This window comes from Schistocerca gregaria, chromosome X (genome assembly GCF_023897955.1).
Source record: "Schistocerca gregaria isolate iqSchGreg1 chromosome X, iqSchGreg1.2, whole genome shotgun sequence".
Lineage (NCBI taxonomy): Eukaryota > Metazoa > Arthropoda > Insecta > Orthoptera > Acrididae > Schistocerca > Schistocerca gregaria.
Window position 1 is genome coordinate 446,020,964 of NC_064931.1, and position 18,871 is coordinate 446,039,834.

The 18,871-nt window shown below is 41.3% G+C and overlaps 1 protein-coding gene across 1 annotated transcript in view; it reads left to right on the forward strand.

The window, feature by feature from the left end:
* The first annotated feature begins 2,772 nt into the window (after positions 1 to 2,772).
* Positions 2,773 to 18,871, forward strand: part of LOC126298226 (uncharacterized) — a 329,545-nt gene continuing 313,446 nt past the window's right edge. Inside the window, exon 1 of the mRNA XM_049989530.1 lies at positions 2,773 to 2,839. Within this exon, the coding sequence (XP_049845487.1) occupies positions 2,816 to 2,839 (24 nt within the window). The 5' untranslated portion in view covers positions 2,773 to 2,815. The remainder of the gene's footprint in view (positions 2,840 to 18,871) is intronic.

The window sequence follows — 18,871 nt, forward strand, 5'->3', positions numbered from 1 at the left end:
GCTGATGAATGGCGTCGCATTGTGTACAGTGATCAATGGCTGCTCTGCACTATTCCTGTTAATCATCTTATTCGAATACGACGGTGACCTTAGAGCGATCTGATGAGAGGTTCTTTTCATCCAATGTTTAGAGGCACAGTGGTATCACTCCTGGCATCTTGGTGTGGAGAGCTGACGGGTATGAATTCACGCCTCGGATAGTAGTGATGAGGTAACTCTGACGGCACAACGGTACTTCATGGACATCTCGCGTCCTCATGTGTTACCTCTCTTGTGACAATATCGTTGTGCCATTTTTCGATAGGGTAGTGTTTGTCTACACATGGTGCATTCTCTGTGAACTGTGTGTATGATGTTGAGGTACTTCTCTGTCTAGTGGGATCCCTAGGTCTGTCATCTATATAACATGTGTGGGTCCACCTCGCATGTCAGCTCCATTCCAGTGCCAGTATATCAAGGAGCAGTTACAACAGTTGTGGGACAGTTTCTATCAGGAGAGGAGACAATTACTTTGTGACACCCTCTCTAACCGAATAAGTGCATTCTTCCAGGCCACAGAGTGTGCAACGTCATACCGGTAAGGGGACTCATATATCAACTACATTGTAAATTCGACTCGGTTTAGTAATCAATGAAATAACATCGCATACACTCTTCAAGTTTCATTTCCATTTGCCTTTTGGATGTATCTTTTTTTTGCCAGAGAGAGTATATTTGGGATGTTACCTACATTAGAACTAAGTGATCACTGTCTTACATATATCTGACTCAATGCGCATTTGTCATGGACAGTAGTAGGCAAAAGATGTTAGAGTCCACGTAATCATAAAAGTAGTGGTACTTTGTGGCCATATCCTGCGATCAGGTACTGAAATCACACACAGTCATGAGTTAACTGTTATTATCTGTCCACATCGTGTTAACGTGGAGCAGCCACATAAATGTATTACATGAATGTTCCAATTAGAAGCAATATTGAGCAAGCGGCGCACTCCGATATGATTGTAAGAAGAGGTACACGCGTTTCGGGTTCATCTGGGAGGAGAATAAAAAAAATGGTTCAAATGGCTCTGAGCACTATGGAACTTAACTTCTGAGGTCATCAGTCCCGTGGAACTTAGAACTACTTAAACCTAACTAACCTAAGGACATCACACACATGCATGCCCGAGGCAGCACTCGAACCTGCGACCGTAGCGGTCGCTCGGTTCCAGACTGTAGAGCCTAGAACCGCTCAGCCACACCTTCCGGCGGAGGAGAATCATGCGAATGTTCTAAGGAGAGACACTACAACACAAGCGTAATGAATTACTTTGTCAATTACAAACGAAACTGCCAGACACCACACCACAGCATGTATAAGAAGTTATATACCATCATTCAACTTGTTTTTGGAGTATTTTCCACTAGTTTGTAATTAAAGTAATTTGTAGTAAGTAAAGCAATAGAAATGTTTCACAACCGGGCTCTGATGGGTCAAACGGGACCCACCTATTGCCGTATCAGCCTCTGCCAGTGGCGTCATTGGATGCTGTATGCAGGGGGGTGGGATCAGCTCACTGCCCTCCCAATCATTGTCAGACTTCTTTAACTTCGAGCCGCAAGTCAATGTGTTTGTCAGTTTGCATAACGAGGCTGAGATCACGCCATTCCAATCCTTCCGTGATGAAAAAATCACTAGCAGTATCGGATATTGAAACTAGGTCGTCCGCACAGTAGTCAGTCAAGATCATCACTTTTTTCGATCTCCTTCTTGGTCGTTTGTTTGACAGTAATTCTGTGTCAATGTAGCGTGATAGGCTTCAAAGTCCGTCAAAGAGAACTTCACTCAGTTTTTTATTACTGAGGGTGCCATGTTCCCTGACACAGTACGCTGCGTCACCACTGAGCAACGGAGCCGGGCAAGAGATAAGAAGGTCCAATGTTTGATCCCTTCTAGTCCCAAGGAGTATTTCTGTCTTGTCTTCGGCTGATAAGCAAATCAACGCCAGTGCATCATTTTAATATGAAACTTGTACAGTTAAATGTAAATCATGAAGATTCAGGATTCGATGTTCGAGATTTCCTTGTCTGCGTGAGAGCGTAGCAGAAATTATCAACTGCCTCCATTGGGAGACGCCGCAAGTAGGCTCTGTGGATTGTGGTGAGATTCGGTCAGAATTTTTTTACAGTCTTTGTAGCACAACAAATATGGAAACATAGTGCTTCCTGAAACTAAAGTCTTTTGAGAGCTAAACTCTTTGACTGCTGTATTTGGCACATTCACGGTTACGCTGGCAGGTGGTGACAAAAATTCTGCGAAAGTGCTACCTGTAAATGAAGCAGAGAACTAGCCATATGACTTCGGTACATAATGAACACTTGGCTATACAATGTACAATGACATTGTAAGTACACACGTAGGTGAGGGTACAAATAGAATACTATGCGCATACATATTCGTTATTAACAAGCAATTTTTTCAAACTTTTGTTCATGCAGTTTACGTTAACTGAGAAGTTACTGTTTCGCAGCACCATAGTGCGTTCATAAACATAATAAAGGTGGGCACATATCCCGCTGTAAAATGTGGTCTACCCCATTTCGCTGATGATGTTATGTACTATGATCAATGATATACCACAATTTGTATGGCGTCAGCTTTGGGACCTTCTCCACTCGAAGGCAGCGAGGAGGGGCTTACAAACGTAAAAGGGCGGAGCAAGAACTCTCTCCGACCGTGAGGTGAAAGGGGGTCAGCGAGATGGCAGCCTCCTCAGCAGTTGTCGTGGTTCCGCGACCGCAGAAGGACGCCTCAGCTGTAGCTCTCTCCGCCATGCGAATTCCCGCCCTGCTGCTGGTAAGTTTGCTACGGCGACTTCCTCTATCCCTCAGTCCAAGACATCTTTTCAAAACTCGTTTCTCAATGTGTCCAGTCGGTTGTGTTTAGTTACTGTCATATACAAGGCCCGCCATCCGACTTTAATGTTCCCATAGCAAGTTATGTCGATAAAACAATTAGGTTTTAAGGCACATTAAAGATATTAACGTCTTTCTAATTATTTCACGCTTATCGTATATGTTAAAGTTATGTCATCAGAGGCCAGTCAGTTTCATTTTCACTAAACGGAACAAGTGACAAATACGGAAATGTGTGTCGTGTGATTGTGAGGAACATAGTAAATAATATTTATGAATAGCGTTTGAGGTATTAGGTATTTTTCACGGAATTAAACTATATCATAGCTTTGTGTGTAATAGAGAAAACTACGAACTAGAATTTTTCAACCCTTTATCTCGGAGACTTGTACAGAAGACGAACCCTACGGCAATAACACTAATGGTGAGGCCGTCCAAACAGAATTTAAAAGACTTTTACTTGTGGCTGTGAAAAATAATATTATTTTTTGATTATTTTAAAACTTATGTCCGTTGAGGTACTGTATCAATTTTCATGCTCTACAGCGACGATCTAAACTCTTTCAATATCCATGTTGTAGGCGCAGTTATTAAAACAGCGTGCAATTATTACAGTAACATCTAAGAATATTTAATCGGAGCGTTCTTCATAATGTGATAATATTTTTCTGTACCCTAATGAACTATCGCACTGTGGAAAATTTGACACACGTAGATACTGTAAGCCGTCCTAAGCTCCTTTTCGCCTCCCTCGCTTTGACGGACAGTGCACTAATCTCCATCACATTTAGCCCTGGTACGGTAGTCAAGTAGCGGCAGTGCCTCTAAGGAGTTTGGCAAGTACGGCGTGGAATTAGAACTAGTTACAGCTTTCATTTGGTCCGTGGGACGTCCCTGGAAAGCGCAAAATGCAGTGCGCTGTTCAAGAAAGGCACGGGTCCAGGGTAGAATCGAAAACGTTTTCTGTGCATAACACACCCACAGTGTACCTATCTTACAATGTCTTGGATGAAGCTCTGGACCGATGTCATCCTTGATATGTGCCGGATATAGCACACGCTCCGATCAGATAAACAGTATAGGAATTGTCTATAAAACTGACAGTGATGAAGTCTATTTGGCCACTGTCGATGTAAATACCTACATTGTTCGTGAACTTCACAGATGATCAGGAATTGAAAACCGAATAATTCACAACTCGGACTTTTCTGGTTTGTAGAGCTTGATGCACTATTTTGGCTTGTGTTTAACACTTGTACCCCGATGTTAATCTAGGTCAGGCGCATGTTATCGATGGAGAGACACACCCAGATTTGAAGTTGTCCACAAATTGATCGTTTCCGTGTAGTTTTGTTACGAGTTCCTATATGTTCAGTATATTCTGTGGAAAATACCTGACACTAAAATTTATGAACATCGCGGAATTAGCATTAATGTAAAATTTTCATATCAATTGGAACGATTTATTTTTCCTTTCATTTTCTTAGTAATTAAAATTGGAACCTATTTTAAAGAAGGAAGATTATTTCAAAATTCAACTACAATAATATGTGTACCAATTCAGATCTGTGTGATAGTTAACAAGCAAGTGGTAGCTATTTTAATTCCACTTTGTAACAGGAAACTGAAATTAACGGCTGGTTTAGTAAATAATTACACACGGATGTGATCTATCGGAATAGATTCTTTGGTATCTTTGACTCCCGTTGTTGGAGAACCTGCTCTTGTAGATTAACATCTATGCAAATAGCTTAAAACAAACAGAGGTAAGTCATACCCGCGTATGTTACGTTTGCTGAATCCACACCCAGTAGTCTAATACGCCAGCAATTTTATACGTAGTTTTAGACGGTTTGCACTATTTCGTGGACACATTGAACTAGTTCCCTATCTATGACATAGCAATATACTGCTGACGGGTCTAAAATACGTATCCACATACACTAACGGTAACACAATTAACAGAAAAATGAACAAATGACATATTCCCTTAAGATACTGACGATTGTGACGACAACAACGGCTGGAGGACGCAGATTTAAAATGATGTAACAGCCAAATCTTGGTTAGAAAATCCCGATGCAGGACAAACATTATACAAAATGTGGGATAACTAGGAGTTACCTTTTGAAACATTTCGGTATTATCTCGAAACTGAAATGTACTTAATACTTTAATGTATGCTGAAACGAACCAACTCAGCATTATTAACAATTTCCTCTTACGCGCCCACTACTTAAACTGATTACACACTGGTGTGCAAAACTTAAGACGAAAGCAACTTTCGCATGACGTGTCATTGGTCGATGAAACTTATACCGTGCGTCGAAAGAAGTGCTAGTGTATACTACAGTATAGTATAGTATAGAAGGGAACTGAAAGAATTACGGACAGAGACAAACAAAAATGACACTTGCATTCTAAGACAGTAACTACACCGAAACCAACACTAGATTTGACAGTGAATGAACATTACAAAAGACGGTACATTGACCTTAATAGGTTGTGTGATCAACACGGACGGCAATCGGTGCACTGCAAAAAATGGTTCAATTGGATTTGAGCACTAAGGGACTTAACATCTGAGGTTATCAGTCCTCTAGAACGTAGAACTACTTAAACCTAACTAACCTAAGGACATCACACACATCCATGCCCGAGGCAGGATTCGAACCAGCGACCGTAGCAGTCGCACGGTCCCGGACTGACGCGCCTAGAACCGCTCGGCCACCGCGGTCGGTGGTGCTCTGCAACGTGCTCCTTTGCTAGCCAAAAGGTTGGTAGTGAATACGTGCGGTAGGGCGTTCGTCTCCCCCATCACTGCTGTTGAAAACTTCTGGATAGTCGTTGACGCATGCGGGCGCTTCATTTCGTCTCCCCAACGCATTTCAGACATACTGGATAGGATTCAAGTCGGGTAGGGGAACGAACAGGATAGCCCAATCGCAAGACATATTCTCGTTCCAAGAGCTCTTCCACCTGCGCTGATCGATGCGGTCAGACGTTGTCATCGATAAAATTGAAGCCATGGTAGAATGTACCCCTGAAAAGACGCACTTGAGAAAGGAGTACGGCACCCTAATAACGTTGACCTGTGAGCGCACTATGTTAAAAGATTTGGATGTCAGTACCCCATAACAACGTTATGCTTCCCCATACCATAAGATCTGGAACACCAAAACTACCATGTCTGAGGATGCTGGACGTACTCTCGTATGGAGAGAGGTGAGAACCCGAAATGCACACAGGAACTATTTCGATCATGATCGTTTTATGGTGCAGCTGTTATGCTGCGGAGAGGCCTAATATTGCATAGGCGTGCTGACCTCCAAACGTTTGAACACGGTACATTCACCGGTCAGTGTTATTGTGACACTGTACTGCTATCCATGTGTGTATTGTAGGGGTCATATCACTGAATTTATTTTTAGAGGTGACAATGCACGACCAGATCAAACAGTGTAGCCGGCCGAAGTGGCCGAGCGGCTCTAGGGGCTTCAGTCTGGAACCACGCAACCGCTACGGTTGCAGGTTCTCATCCTGCCTCAGGCATGGATATGTGTGATGTCCTTATCCTTAGGTAAGTTAGGTTTAAGTAGTTCTACGTTCTAGGGAACTGATGACCACAGAAGTTAAGTCCCATAGTGCTCAGAGCCATTTGAACAGTGTAAGTAGAAGAGCTCTTGGAACATGAGGGTATTCTGTGAATGAACTGCCTGCTAGTTGCCACGACTTTAATCCCATTCCACAATTGTGGGATGCGTCGGAGAGACGTATTGCAGCACGTCCACACACCAACGACCATCCAGCAGTTGTTAGCTGCGCTTTTGGAGGAAGTGAACATCCTACCACAAGAACTCTTTACAAGCCTTGTAGCCAGCGTGGGAGCGCCTGGCAGCGCATGCCTTTTCTCTGAATAGAAGTGTCTTTTGTGGTCGTCTTGTGTATTTCTTTCAGGTGCATTATGTACCATACTGTAGAAATTCTTTCTTTGTATGAGTCAAGTTTCGTCGAACTGTGTCTAAACACTGACACTTCATAAGAGTGTTGCTGATCTCTTACATTTTGCATATCAATGTATTTTACTAGGTGCAATTAATTTTCTTCTCGTTTTAGTTACTGACGTTCAGTTGTTGATAACTTCCATTTCCTTCCCACACGTATTCTTATGTCAGGAATATGTCGATATGTTTCCCAGTGTACGTCAAATACAGGGGAATTCTCCTCTCACTTCAAGGTTAAGTGCCTTGTTTGTAAGTAGGAAATTGACAACCTGGGGAACAGTGTCATGCAGTGTCCGAAAAAAACAGAGATGAACTTCCTAGAATATTGTAATAAGAGGGCAGTCAAGGCGGATGTTAAGGGTATATTGGGTACATTACGAAGTGGGGTCAGGAAAGCACGTAGGCTTGTGGGAAGGTAGGTGAGATTCTTAATGGAGCGAGACAGCGACCTACATCGACTTAGATCCGCGAATGTGTGGCGCAGATTGCTTCAGGCTTTTTCTTCCGGGCACTCAGAGAGAAAGTGTTTCCGTAAAAGATTCTTTGTTCAGTCACCGAAGTCGGGGGCAAGCCGAATGCGTCACCGTCTGACGTAGCCTGGCTGCCGAAGACGCTAACCGGAGAAAGCCTTCGCCCCTTTCCAGTTTCCACACGCACGATGCTGACCTTGGCACGGTAATGTACGTAACATTAGCGTGTTTCGTTGGAATGTACATTACAATATAATACCTTGGCTTTATTGTTCGTAATCGGTGGCTGACACAAAATACTTAGGACGCTCCTCTCCTTGTGTTGCGCTTCTTCCCTTCTGATCCCTAAATACCTGTAAAAATGTTTAAGATAAAGAACAAAAAATGTAGATGATATAAGTTTCGTGTACTCTCAACGAGAAAACCTGAGCCAATTTAACATAACAGACTGAAGAATACCTTGAAACTACTCGGTCTAAAAGGCTGCATCTGTATTTTTTATACAATTTTTAACGATTAATGGGGATTGAACGTCGCGGAGAGAAAACAGAGGTAAAAGGGTTTCTAAACCGTCGAAGCAGAATTTCCAACTGAACATTCTTAGCTTAAATTGAACTAACAGGAACTTACTCTCTGATACTGAACGTTGTAGTGAAAAGACTCCGTCACAGAAGGAATATTACATGTAAGCATCAAGCGTACCATGTATATAATGAATTCGCACTTTATAATGAGCTCTATATTTAACCCTACCGAGGCCAAGTTCAACTTGACAGTGTCTTCAACATAGTCTGTTGCTGACGGAGAGGTAAATACATGTACGAATTCCAACAAATGAGTCACGACAATTTATAAAATAATAAACTGATACTAGAATTTTTTTTCCAAATTTATTTTAAATACAAACACTGATAAATCGTAAATCGGACTTGAAAACCTGTCAGAGGTGTGCTATCATAATACCAGTAACTATAAAAGTGAATGTAAAATTGCTCGTAAGATGACCTGCTGACAAACAATAAAGACCAGTACAAACAATGATATCATACAATATAGCGTAATCAATGACATGAGATTATAGAGATCAGAAATGAAATTTATTCTATATATATTTTTGAAGAACGTACGTACATACCATTTAAGAGCATTACAGGTACTGACAAGGACGTTGAATAATGTCCGTTCATGTGAGAAATACTAAGTCGAGCAAGCTGGAAGGGAGTTTCAAATTAGATTGCGTGAACATGGATACGCAAATAGTGGAAATGCGTCGGCATTTCACTGAAGGGAGAAACAGCTTAAAAACACCGAAGATGACATATTCACCTTTGTATTTTGGCAATAAAGGTATTGGATATTTTAGAAGAAACTGAAATATATGTTAGTAATCAGGTAGACCAGAACATATAATAAATCAGAAGATATGAAGCTGTCGTAGGTAGTTCTTAGATTTTTTCTATGATTTACTTGTGGATGCGAAAAACAATGTGTCTCTTCGGGCGTCTTTCGTTTAACTTTGAATATATATTAGGGAATTTTTAATGAGTACGTGAAATTTTATTAGCGAATTATCTTTCTTGAGTTTTACTGAAAAGGTAAAGATTACAATTCGTTGTTCTATGAATTCTGTAATACAGTATTGCATTTTACAGTTGGCTTTCTTGTACAACTGTGTTGGCAAGAAATGAAATCATTCTAATTAACTTTGCCTTAGTTAATATACTTACTTTAATTAACTTTCTATCGGATGTGATGCCCTCTAATGATATTAAGAATGAATTACTTATGTGGTTCTGTATGAATTTCTTGTAAATGGAATTTCTTGTACTCTTATACTGTATTTTACAATTGACCTCTGTGCACATTGCTGCTGCATCAACTTTCATTATTTTATATTAATATTTATATTTGCCTCGTCATCAGAAGTTGTGCCCTCTAGCGACAACAGTTTATGTTACGTTAGTGGTTGGCGGTGTTAAGACACTGTAATTCGAATCAGGCACTGGTTACGTCCATTCTTCGTACACGAGAACACATGTTTTGCTTGACCTTTGTGCGGACATTATTCAACGACCTTGTCAATGCTTGTAATGATCTGAAATGGTATGTACTTACGTTGTTCAGATATGTATACAATTAAGTTCATTTCAGGTTTATATAATCTCATTTCTTTGATTACGCTATATTGTATGATATCATTATTTTTGCACCTGTCTTCATTATCATTTGTCAGCAGTCATCTGATGATGGGCAAGGCCCGAAATGCGTCATGAGAACAACAAAGGATTCAGTACCATCTAGATCTCTACTACACATATCAAAAAATGTTTAGGATCACCTCGGTTCCTACAGTTCGGGAACCTGCACAGAAAATTGGAATAGAGATCAACATAAACATCACTTGAGCCCTTTTTATTGCTCATGAAAACCACACATTGCATGTTGTACCACCATATTGTTAGACCTTCAGAGGTTATGGTCCAGATTGCTGTACACACCGGTACCTCTAATACCCAGTAACATGACCTCTGGTACTGATGCATGACTGTATGCACTGTTGGTCCAGATTGTACATCTCCTCGACGGCGATTCGGCGTAGGTCCCTCAGAATGGTTGGTGAGTCACGCCGTCCATAAACAGCTATTTTCAATCCATCTCAGGCATGTTCGATAGGGTTCATGTCTGGAGAACATGGTGGCCACTCTAGTCAAGTGATGTCGTTATCCTGAAGGAAGGCATTCACAACATGTGTACGAAGGAGGCGCGAATCGTCGCCCATGAAGACGAATGCGTGGCCAATATGCCGCCGATGTGGTTGCACTATCGGTCGGAGGATTACATTCACGTATCGTACAGCTATTACGGTGCCTTCCATGACCACCAGCGGCGTTCGTTGGCCGCACAAAATGCCACCCCAAAATATCAGGGAACCCCCACCTTGCTGAACTCGCTGGAAAATGTGTCTAAGGCGTTCAGCCTCACCGGGTTGCCTCCGAACACGTCTCCGACGATTGTCTGGTTGAAGGCATATGTGGTACTCATCGGTGAAGAGAACGTGAGGCCAGTCCTAAGCGGTCCATTTGGCATGTTGTTGGGCCCATCTGTACCGCGCTGCATGGTGTTGTGGTTGCAAAGATGGATCTCACCATGGACGTCGGGAATGAAGTTGCGCATAATAGAGCCTATTGCGCACAGTTAGAGTGGTAACACGACCTCCTGTGGCTGCTCGAAAAGCGTTATTCAACATGGTGGCGTTGCTGTCAGGGTTCCTCCGAGCCATAATCCGTAGGTAGCGATCATCCACTCTAGTAGTATCCCTTTGGTGGCCTGAGCGAGGCATGTCATCGGCGGTTCCTGTCTCTCTTTATATCCTCCATGTCCGAGCAACATCGCTTTGGTTCACTCCGAGACGCCTGTACGCTTCTCTTGTTAAGAGCCCTTCCTGGCACAAAATAACAATACGGATGCGATGGAACCGCTGTACTGGCCGTCTAGGTGTGGTTGAACTACAGTCTACACGAGCCGTGGTGGAATGACTGGAACTGAGCGGCTGTCGGACCTCCTCCGTCTTATAGACGCTGCTCATGCATGGTTGTTTACATCTTTGGGCGGGTTTAGTAATATCCCTGAACAGTCAAAGAGCCTGCGTCTGTGATGCAGTATCCATGGTGAGCGTCTATCTTCAGGAGTTTTGTTAACCGGGGCGATGAAAAACGTTTTATGATGTTTGCACGTAAGCGGCTGACCAACAATTGTAAATTCATTTTCATGCTCAATAAATCAGCCTGTTATGGCGGTGATATGCTTTCATTTCACTTCATCTATCAAATTTAGTTAGAAGTTTCAGAGAACATCTATTGCGAACTACAGTAGCACATTTCTCTATGAATTTAGGTATCCATTGTTCTCCATCATATTGGTTGTAGTCTTCAATCTCAATGACAGAAGGCCTTAAACTTCCTGTAGATAACATTAGCAGCGATTTGTACTGTATGAAACTCTAATTTCCAATTTCCGTACCGCAATGCCTACTAGAAAGACATCTTCACATACTGCGAATGCCCCGCATTCGGATACATCATGTGAAATGAGGTAATTAACAATTAGTTGGCCTCTATTGACGCCACTTCGTCTACATAGACGCGTCACAGATGTCTCGGTGTCTCAGATTTCTCACAATTTGTAGCTTGCAGTGGTCAAAAATTAAGATTTGAAGCTACAAGAACATATTTTCACTTAATATTTTCTTAGATTATCCATTTCTGTCAAATTCTGACCATTCTAGGTTCATAAACTCTGTTCAACGGTGTTCTACACGATTGCAAGGACTAATCTTTCTGAACTCGCGCTATTACAAAGATGCCGGCCGCGGTGGTCTCGCGGTTCTAGGCACGCAGTCCGGAACCGTGCGACTACTACGGTCGCAGGTTCGAATCCTGCCTCGGGCATGGATGTGTGTGATGTCCTTAGGTTAGTTAGGTTTAAGTAGTTCTAAGTTCTAGGGGACTGATGACCACAGCAGTTGAGTCCCATAGTGCTCAGAGCCATTTTTTTTTATTACAAAGATGTCCTCTGTCTTTAAATGTAAACATTAATAGTGCGATAACGTACAAAGATGTTGTCTGTGGTATAAATAAGAGTTTGCATATCTTTTACCATGGTCTTAACATGACCGAAATTTACCTAATGTCTTTGAAAGAAAACAACAACCTACGTAACGAGCAAGACGACTTTAATAAAAATGGTTTTTATTCCATATTTATCAATCTACTATGGAACTGCCGTTCTTACGTTACATGGACAATGAACCATTATTTATTTTACACGAATCGGTAACCTCTCATTATATTTCTTTAGTTACGTAGTTCTGTATTATTATTATTATTATTATTATTACATCTTGTGTATTACGGCGTTGTTATTTATTTCTATTGTGTTATCATCAATATGTAACATTGTGATGTCGCACAGCAGCACTATGCAGCCGAATAGGCGCAGACGTATTACTTGTTCTCTTTATTAAGAGTTACAAAGCAGTGAATGACTGGAGCAGCTTTTTCAATAGAACGTGTTTGACTATGGACTTACATTCGCTTGTTTCATGGCTCTACCAACCTGAGCTGTTAATGATGTGTGCGACGAGAATCATTATTAACCACATCAAGAAATTTAGACAATTTTAACTGGTGTTGAAACTAGGTTTAGCTACTGAACTTTTTACCTGAACATTTGAATGTAATAAACCTTACGTACTTGCTGATCCCGACTGCCAGTAACATAGCACAAATGAAATGTCTTTGCAAAAACGTTGATACAGCTGTGAGATTACAGAAGTAGATTTACAAGTTTAACGTAAATAATGTAACTCAGTGTGTGATACACTTAGTTATCGTATCAGTCAGATTAGTCTTTTGCTAATACAAGACGTTTCAGCAGACTGGTTTCCTAACGCACTCATGTAACTTAATGAGTTCTCCATCTTTTATTTCATACACAAATCTCTGTAATAAATAATTTAGTTCGTAAAACTACATGAAGTCTACGACAATGCGGTATGTCAGTGAACAGTCAAAAACGTTTCCGGACGCGTGTTGCATAATTTTGCGTGCTGTTCACATTAGCTGGCAAAGTGAAGTAACGAAAATTACTTAAGAAACTTCACTCCATACCATCTACCTTCCTCTTCCTGTCAAACGTTATCTTTCCATTAGTGATTCTATCAAAGAGAAATGAAATAGGGGTCATGATGGCATCCGGGATTGGCTCCTTTGTCCGTGCTCTCGTTGGATTTTACTACCACTCGGTGCCGCTGCTGATAGCATTCCAAGCGAAAGCGGCCTTCTCTGTTCAGAATAAAAGGATTTACTCAGATTACGGAATGAGATGCTAAATCGCTCGGCCTGGCTTCAGTGTATAGAGCATGTTTTCACAGTTCAGAAAAGGATTCGGGAATGGTAAAACGAACATTCAAATATATTATTAGGATCAAACAGCTTTATAGGTTAATGTAAAAGGATGTGTGTCACTCTAAATTAAAATGTAATTCTGGGCGATATTAATATTTATATGTAACTGAATTACTGAAGAGATTACAATGGATGTCGGCATGACGTAGCTCTTAGGATATCCAGCTCCATATAAAAAGTTAAACGTTTAGTTACGTGGGTGCCTAGTACGTGTCATTGTTAACATTTTAACATTAACTGTAATATAAATTAAAATTTAAACAGCACTACATAAGTGCTTCGTTTATAATTACGGCACTTCGTAATTAGAATGAGCACGAACGTTATTCTGTAGGGAGGATGATGGAATTCTCTTCTGAAAGTAGAGGGTTCAAATAGAGCAACACCATGTCAAATGTGATTGACTTTTCTTGGCGAAAGTGAAGTACAATCCCCTTGAAAAATCCAGATTTACATTTCCTGTTATTATTACTGATGTGATCTGGAATAAGCTTACAAAGAAAGAACAGGTTTCCTGGTAGACAATTAATAATAAATACTTCATTATCAGTAACATATCCAGACACATTTTTTATTAACTAGAACGGCTGCAGTTCAATCTATTACAGCAATAAAATTTCTGGATGTATCAGGAAGTCGTAGCTGTCTCGTGGGTTGGTAATCATTGTCTAGTCTCAATCGTGGTTTATCATTAAATAAGTGGCAGCCAAGTCTGCAGAGCGTTGCTCGTGGAGTACTACAGGACCTTCCTAGAGGACTCCGAAGGCACTTGCGACCGGGAGGAGCGTTGCCTACAACTGATTGCTGGTTGAGCACCTGAGCTGCTGGCTGTATGGGCACTGTGAAGAGATGATCCTTGATCATACCAGTGAACTGAACTGCTCTTGAAGCGCCCAGGAGATGCCCGTAATACCGGGACCGAATATCATCACGTCATTCGGAGGGCACGTGAATCACGGAAGAAAGAATGTGTCCACAGCTCAAGCACTACTGACGAAGATGCTCGCGCCTCTCCCGTCGGATTCAGCGTCTCACGTTTGTGTGATAGCTGCGAGAGGTTCCTTCGATAAAAAATCGGTATGTTGATGTCTCTGTCCAAAATGTGGCCATGCACCGTTGTGCATGCAAGCCAGTATCTGTACTGGCTCCAGAGGAAGATGCTTGTGGTACTGGAGTATGCCGGGTAGCTGTAGAGGTAGGCAAATAGCTGAGATTTAGCAGTTATACAGGATGAGGCCCTAAGACAGACCACCTGAAAAACTCAGCCACACTTAGTGAAAGAAGCAAATCTTTCAAACAAATTGTAGAGGACATATGATAACGAACGTCGTTATTTTAAATGGATTGTTCTGTTACATTATTCACATTTTGATGAAACATTTGAAGATGCATATACATTACATGGTACAGACTTTTTTTTTTTTTTTTTTTTTTTTTTTTTTTTTTTTTTTACATCAGATCGTGCTGCTGACCATTTATGAATGAATCTTGAAACGCATACAGTTGAGACTAGGATGAAATGTACAGTTGCAAAATCCCCTCTTTGTGGTTTTACTTTCCCTGCCTAGAAAGATGACTGAGAGGAGGGCACTTCTTTAAGGTCTACAAGCACGCCTATTTAGGTGGATAACGAGGTTTTGAAGTCCTAGGCATATAATATGAAGGGGAGCAGATGCATAATGAATTGTGTGATAGAACAATTTCTAACAAAAACTATATTTCGTTAAAATACAAAATTTTATTAAAAAAACAGTGATTGTGATTCTTATTGCAAGGCACAGAGAAACTCAAAATAACACTATCTGTGTGAAACTAATGATTACTGTTTAGCCAGCCGGGGTGGCCGAGCGGTTCTAGGAGCTACAGTCTGGAACCTCGCGACTGCTAAGATTGCAGGTTCGAATCCTACCTCGGGAATGGATGTGTGTGATGTCCTTAGGTTAGTTAGGTTTAAGTATTTACAAGTTCTAGGGGACTGATGACCTCAGACGTTAAGTATCATAGTGCTCAGAGCCATTTTAACCATTACTGTTTACTTTGGATAACTCTCCTACTTCCATACAGGTCTAGTGAACTCAGACGTACACCCTAAAAATTGCTGACAGAAAAAGTGAGTGGAAGCTTGGTGACTCCTAACGAAAATCGTGCACGAAACACATGTACTCTGATCCTGAGCCTGGAAATCGTATCGAATCCCGAAAGTGCGTGACAAATTGCCCAGTACCGTAATGCTCACCGTCAATTCCCCTTTCGCCGTGATGAACGGCGCTGACGTGGATGTTGCCCCACAGTGAAGATGAGGCGGCTTCGCGATCTGCAACTGTGTTCCCAGCTGGTCTGTTTAGTTGCATTGCTGTTCACCTCAACTAAAATCCGCAGACGAATCACCAGTTCCTCTCCCACCTGGTCAGAGACAGAACTTCTAACCCCTCTCACTCAAGGTTGGCGACAGAATCTCCCCAAAGTAGTTTCTCTTTCTCCTTCGGCCTGCACTCTGTTTCCAGCAAAGCATTATCTTTTGCTGATAGAGAAATTGGAAAACACTGTGGTCCGATAGCGAGATTTCTTTCCATAACAGAGTATCGCCAAACACAGCTAGTCGTCTTCAGACGAGAAACAAGTCACACAGCCCCCCCCCCCCCCTACCAATAAAAATCGTGCGCTGTCACACTCTGCCTGTGACATTCAGATACTGGAGTATTGTGGTACAAGATCATTAATAACGTATTCATAGCAATCCCTGTGGTCTTTCTTAACGAAATTATGGAATAGGTGACAGAATAAAACTGGAATGGTCATGCAGATTTGCCTGCTGCGTTCCATAATAAGGGAGAGAAGGTTAAAGTGGCCAGGTTTGGAAAAGTAGCCGCCGCCTATTTGATGTTTTCAACAGTGCTGCTTACGAGAAGTGGCCAAACTAGCTGTAATTGACACTATTAGTGTGGTCAGTGACATTGACAAAGGAGGCTTCTACCGTTATCTTTCTGTGAAAACAATTAGGTTTTTTAGTCATTTGAGGTAACGTGATAAACTCATACTGCTATAGTTGCTTCACCTTTATGTGGAGCAATAGGTTTTTGCGATTTCACGGTTCACGCAATGCCTTTTGATTTACAAGTATAAGTCACCGTCGTTTCCTTCGGTTGTATTGTTTCGCGTGAGTCACTGATACAAGCATGGTGTTCGATCTTGAAAACTGGCCATGCTACACGTCGGGAAAAGTGGTCAAGGTGGCGTAAAACCAATATTCGTTACGCTGCTCTTCTGTAAGGGGGTTGCAAGATATTCAAGATGCCAAGAAAATACATCCAGAAAACAGAACAACAAACGGGGGACCCTCTAGTGATGCAAAAGGTAATCAAAGCAGTAAAGATTGATAGCGTGTCATTTTCAGCTGCAGTAAAACAATTCAGTGTTCCAGATAACATACTAAAAGAAATACTTCTAGGGAAAAAGAGAGGTGCATTTGGAAGTAAAAAGGTTATGGGTAGTTTAGGGGCAGTGTTCAGGGAAGAATAAGAGCAAAAAATTGTTAATCACATGTTTGAAACAGGAAAGCACGTCTATTGAATTACAGTGAGTGAAGTACGGCGATTAGCATTCCAGTTGCCAGAGCACAACAAAGTACCACATCGTTTCAACAAAGAGTCTGAAATGGCAGGAAAAGACTGGGTAAATAAGACGTCGGAGTTGTAAACGATGGCCTCATGAACTGTGTGCTATATGTGATAAGGACGATGACTACTTCACGAGCGAATTTTATTCATGACTTAATATTGTTTCTGAGCTGATACATTGTGAATGAACTAGGCTGGAATAGTAACGCATAATTAATAGCTTATCTCTCTGTTTATAGCATTGGGAACTGTTGATTTTTTTGTGCCAACAATATATTGCAACACGTTTCTTCGTCATTTGTATTACTGTTCTCCTGAAAATAATCAGTGGTGAAATAAAAACTATAAAACCACCCATTTTTTTTTAAACTGAACAATCTACTTGCGAATGGTGGCTAAGGTCTGGCCACTTTTCCAAGTTGGGTTGGGAAACGTGACCACCCTCTAAGCATTCAGAAAAAAGTTTATGTATCCTACAAAATATATTCTTACCTTAGCTATTAATATTTGATGTGATGCCTTACAGTATGTAGATTCGAGATTTATAGGGCACAAGCTTCAATTAATAGCCACAGTTTCATGAAAATTCAGTTTCACTTAGAGTGGCCACTTTACCCCACCTTCCCCTAAGTAATTTTGTGACATTAGATGATGTTACAACACATGTTCCGAATGGTGACCATTAGCAGCCACACATGCTGTAAAACGACTGGATGTGGGTAATACTGCACACTGGTTTCACCCAAGCTGATAACACGCTCACATAAAACGATCTTTCATATGTTCGTGAGCGACTGGGATATAATTGTAAACTTGTTTCAAATTACACCACAAGTATAAGCCCAGAGGTGTTAGGTTTGTCTAGCGTGCAGGCCATTTTGTGTTGCCGGATTCACCACTCCCACGATCTTAAAGTCCGTTGCAGAACCTCTGTAAATCTCCTTGGTGAATGTGAGAGACATCCATCCTGCTGGTACCACATGATGTGTCGTATGTCCAGAGAGATGTCTTCTGGTCATAGCGACAGCATATCTATTAATAAATCAAAATACATTATATTATGTAAGTTCCCATCAATAAATTAGCCACCAATAATTTGATTATTTAGAAGATTGCACCACACGTTGTCTGACCTAGGTCTTTCTTTGCCCATTTGTCTCCGCCAATGTCGAGATGATCAATCGTACGTGTGGCGAAGATTAACATGCCAGTGGTTTGTAAATGATGCCTCATCTGTAAATAACATCTTTGTCAAGAACATGACATCTGCTTGCAGTTTCCGTAGCCCCCATTAGGAGAACTGCAGCTATCGTCGAAAGTCATCACCACGTGGGGCCTGATGAGTTAATATGTGGGTTTGGGTGAAATTTGTTGGAATTCAGTATTCGCAGAACATGTTGATTGATTCTGCCCTCATTTTCGAGCTGTCTTGTACAAGCATTTGGTCTGTATACTACACCTGTAACGATGCCAACTGCGTGTTATTCGTCGGTTGTAATTTGGGCCGTTTCTGTTTTTTTTTTTTTATTATCAACATTTCCTGTCGACCGTTTGCAAGGTAGACTGCGAATAAATTGTATGGTGAGGAAATTTTTCAGTTTCGTACGCCACTGTTATTCTCACATTTTGGCGGCATTCGCCATAAATGAAGACAATATCAATTTTCTCAGCTTTTGCGAGAACATTGTGGAAATTTGATACATTTATGAAGACGTCATCTACTCGCTACGACAGAAAAGCACCGACTAATGATTTCCATGCAACAGGTAAACACACGAAACTTGCAGCGAGTAGAATGTTTCTTACATTCGATGGAACCTGTACATTAAGGCAACCACGTAGTGTTCCTGTTCTTCATCGCTGGTACTCCGTGATTAATGGACGCCTCATATATAATACAATGAATTGTACGCACC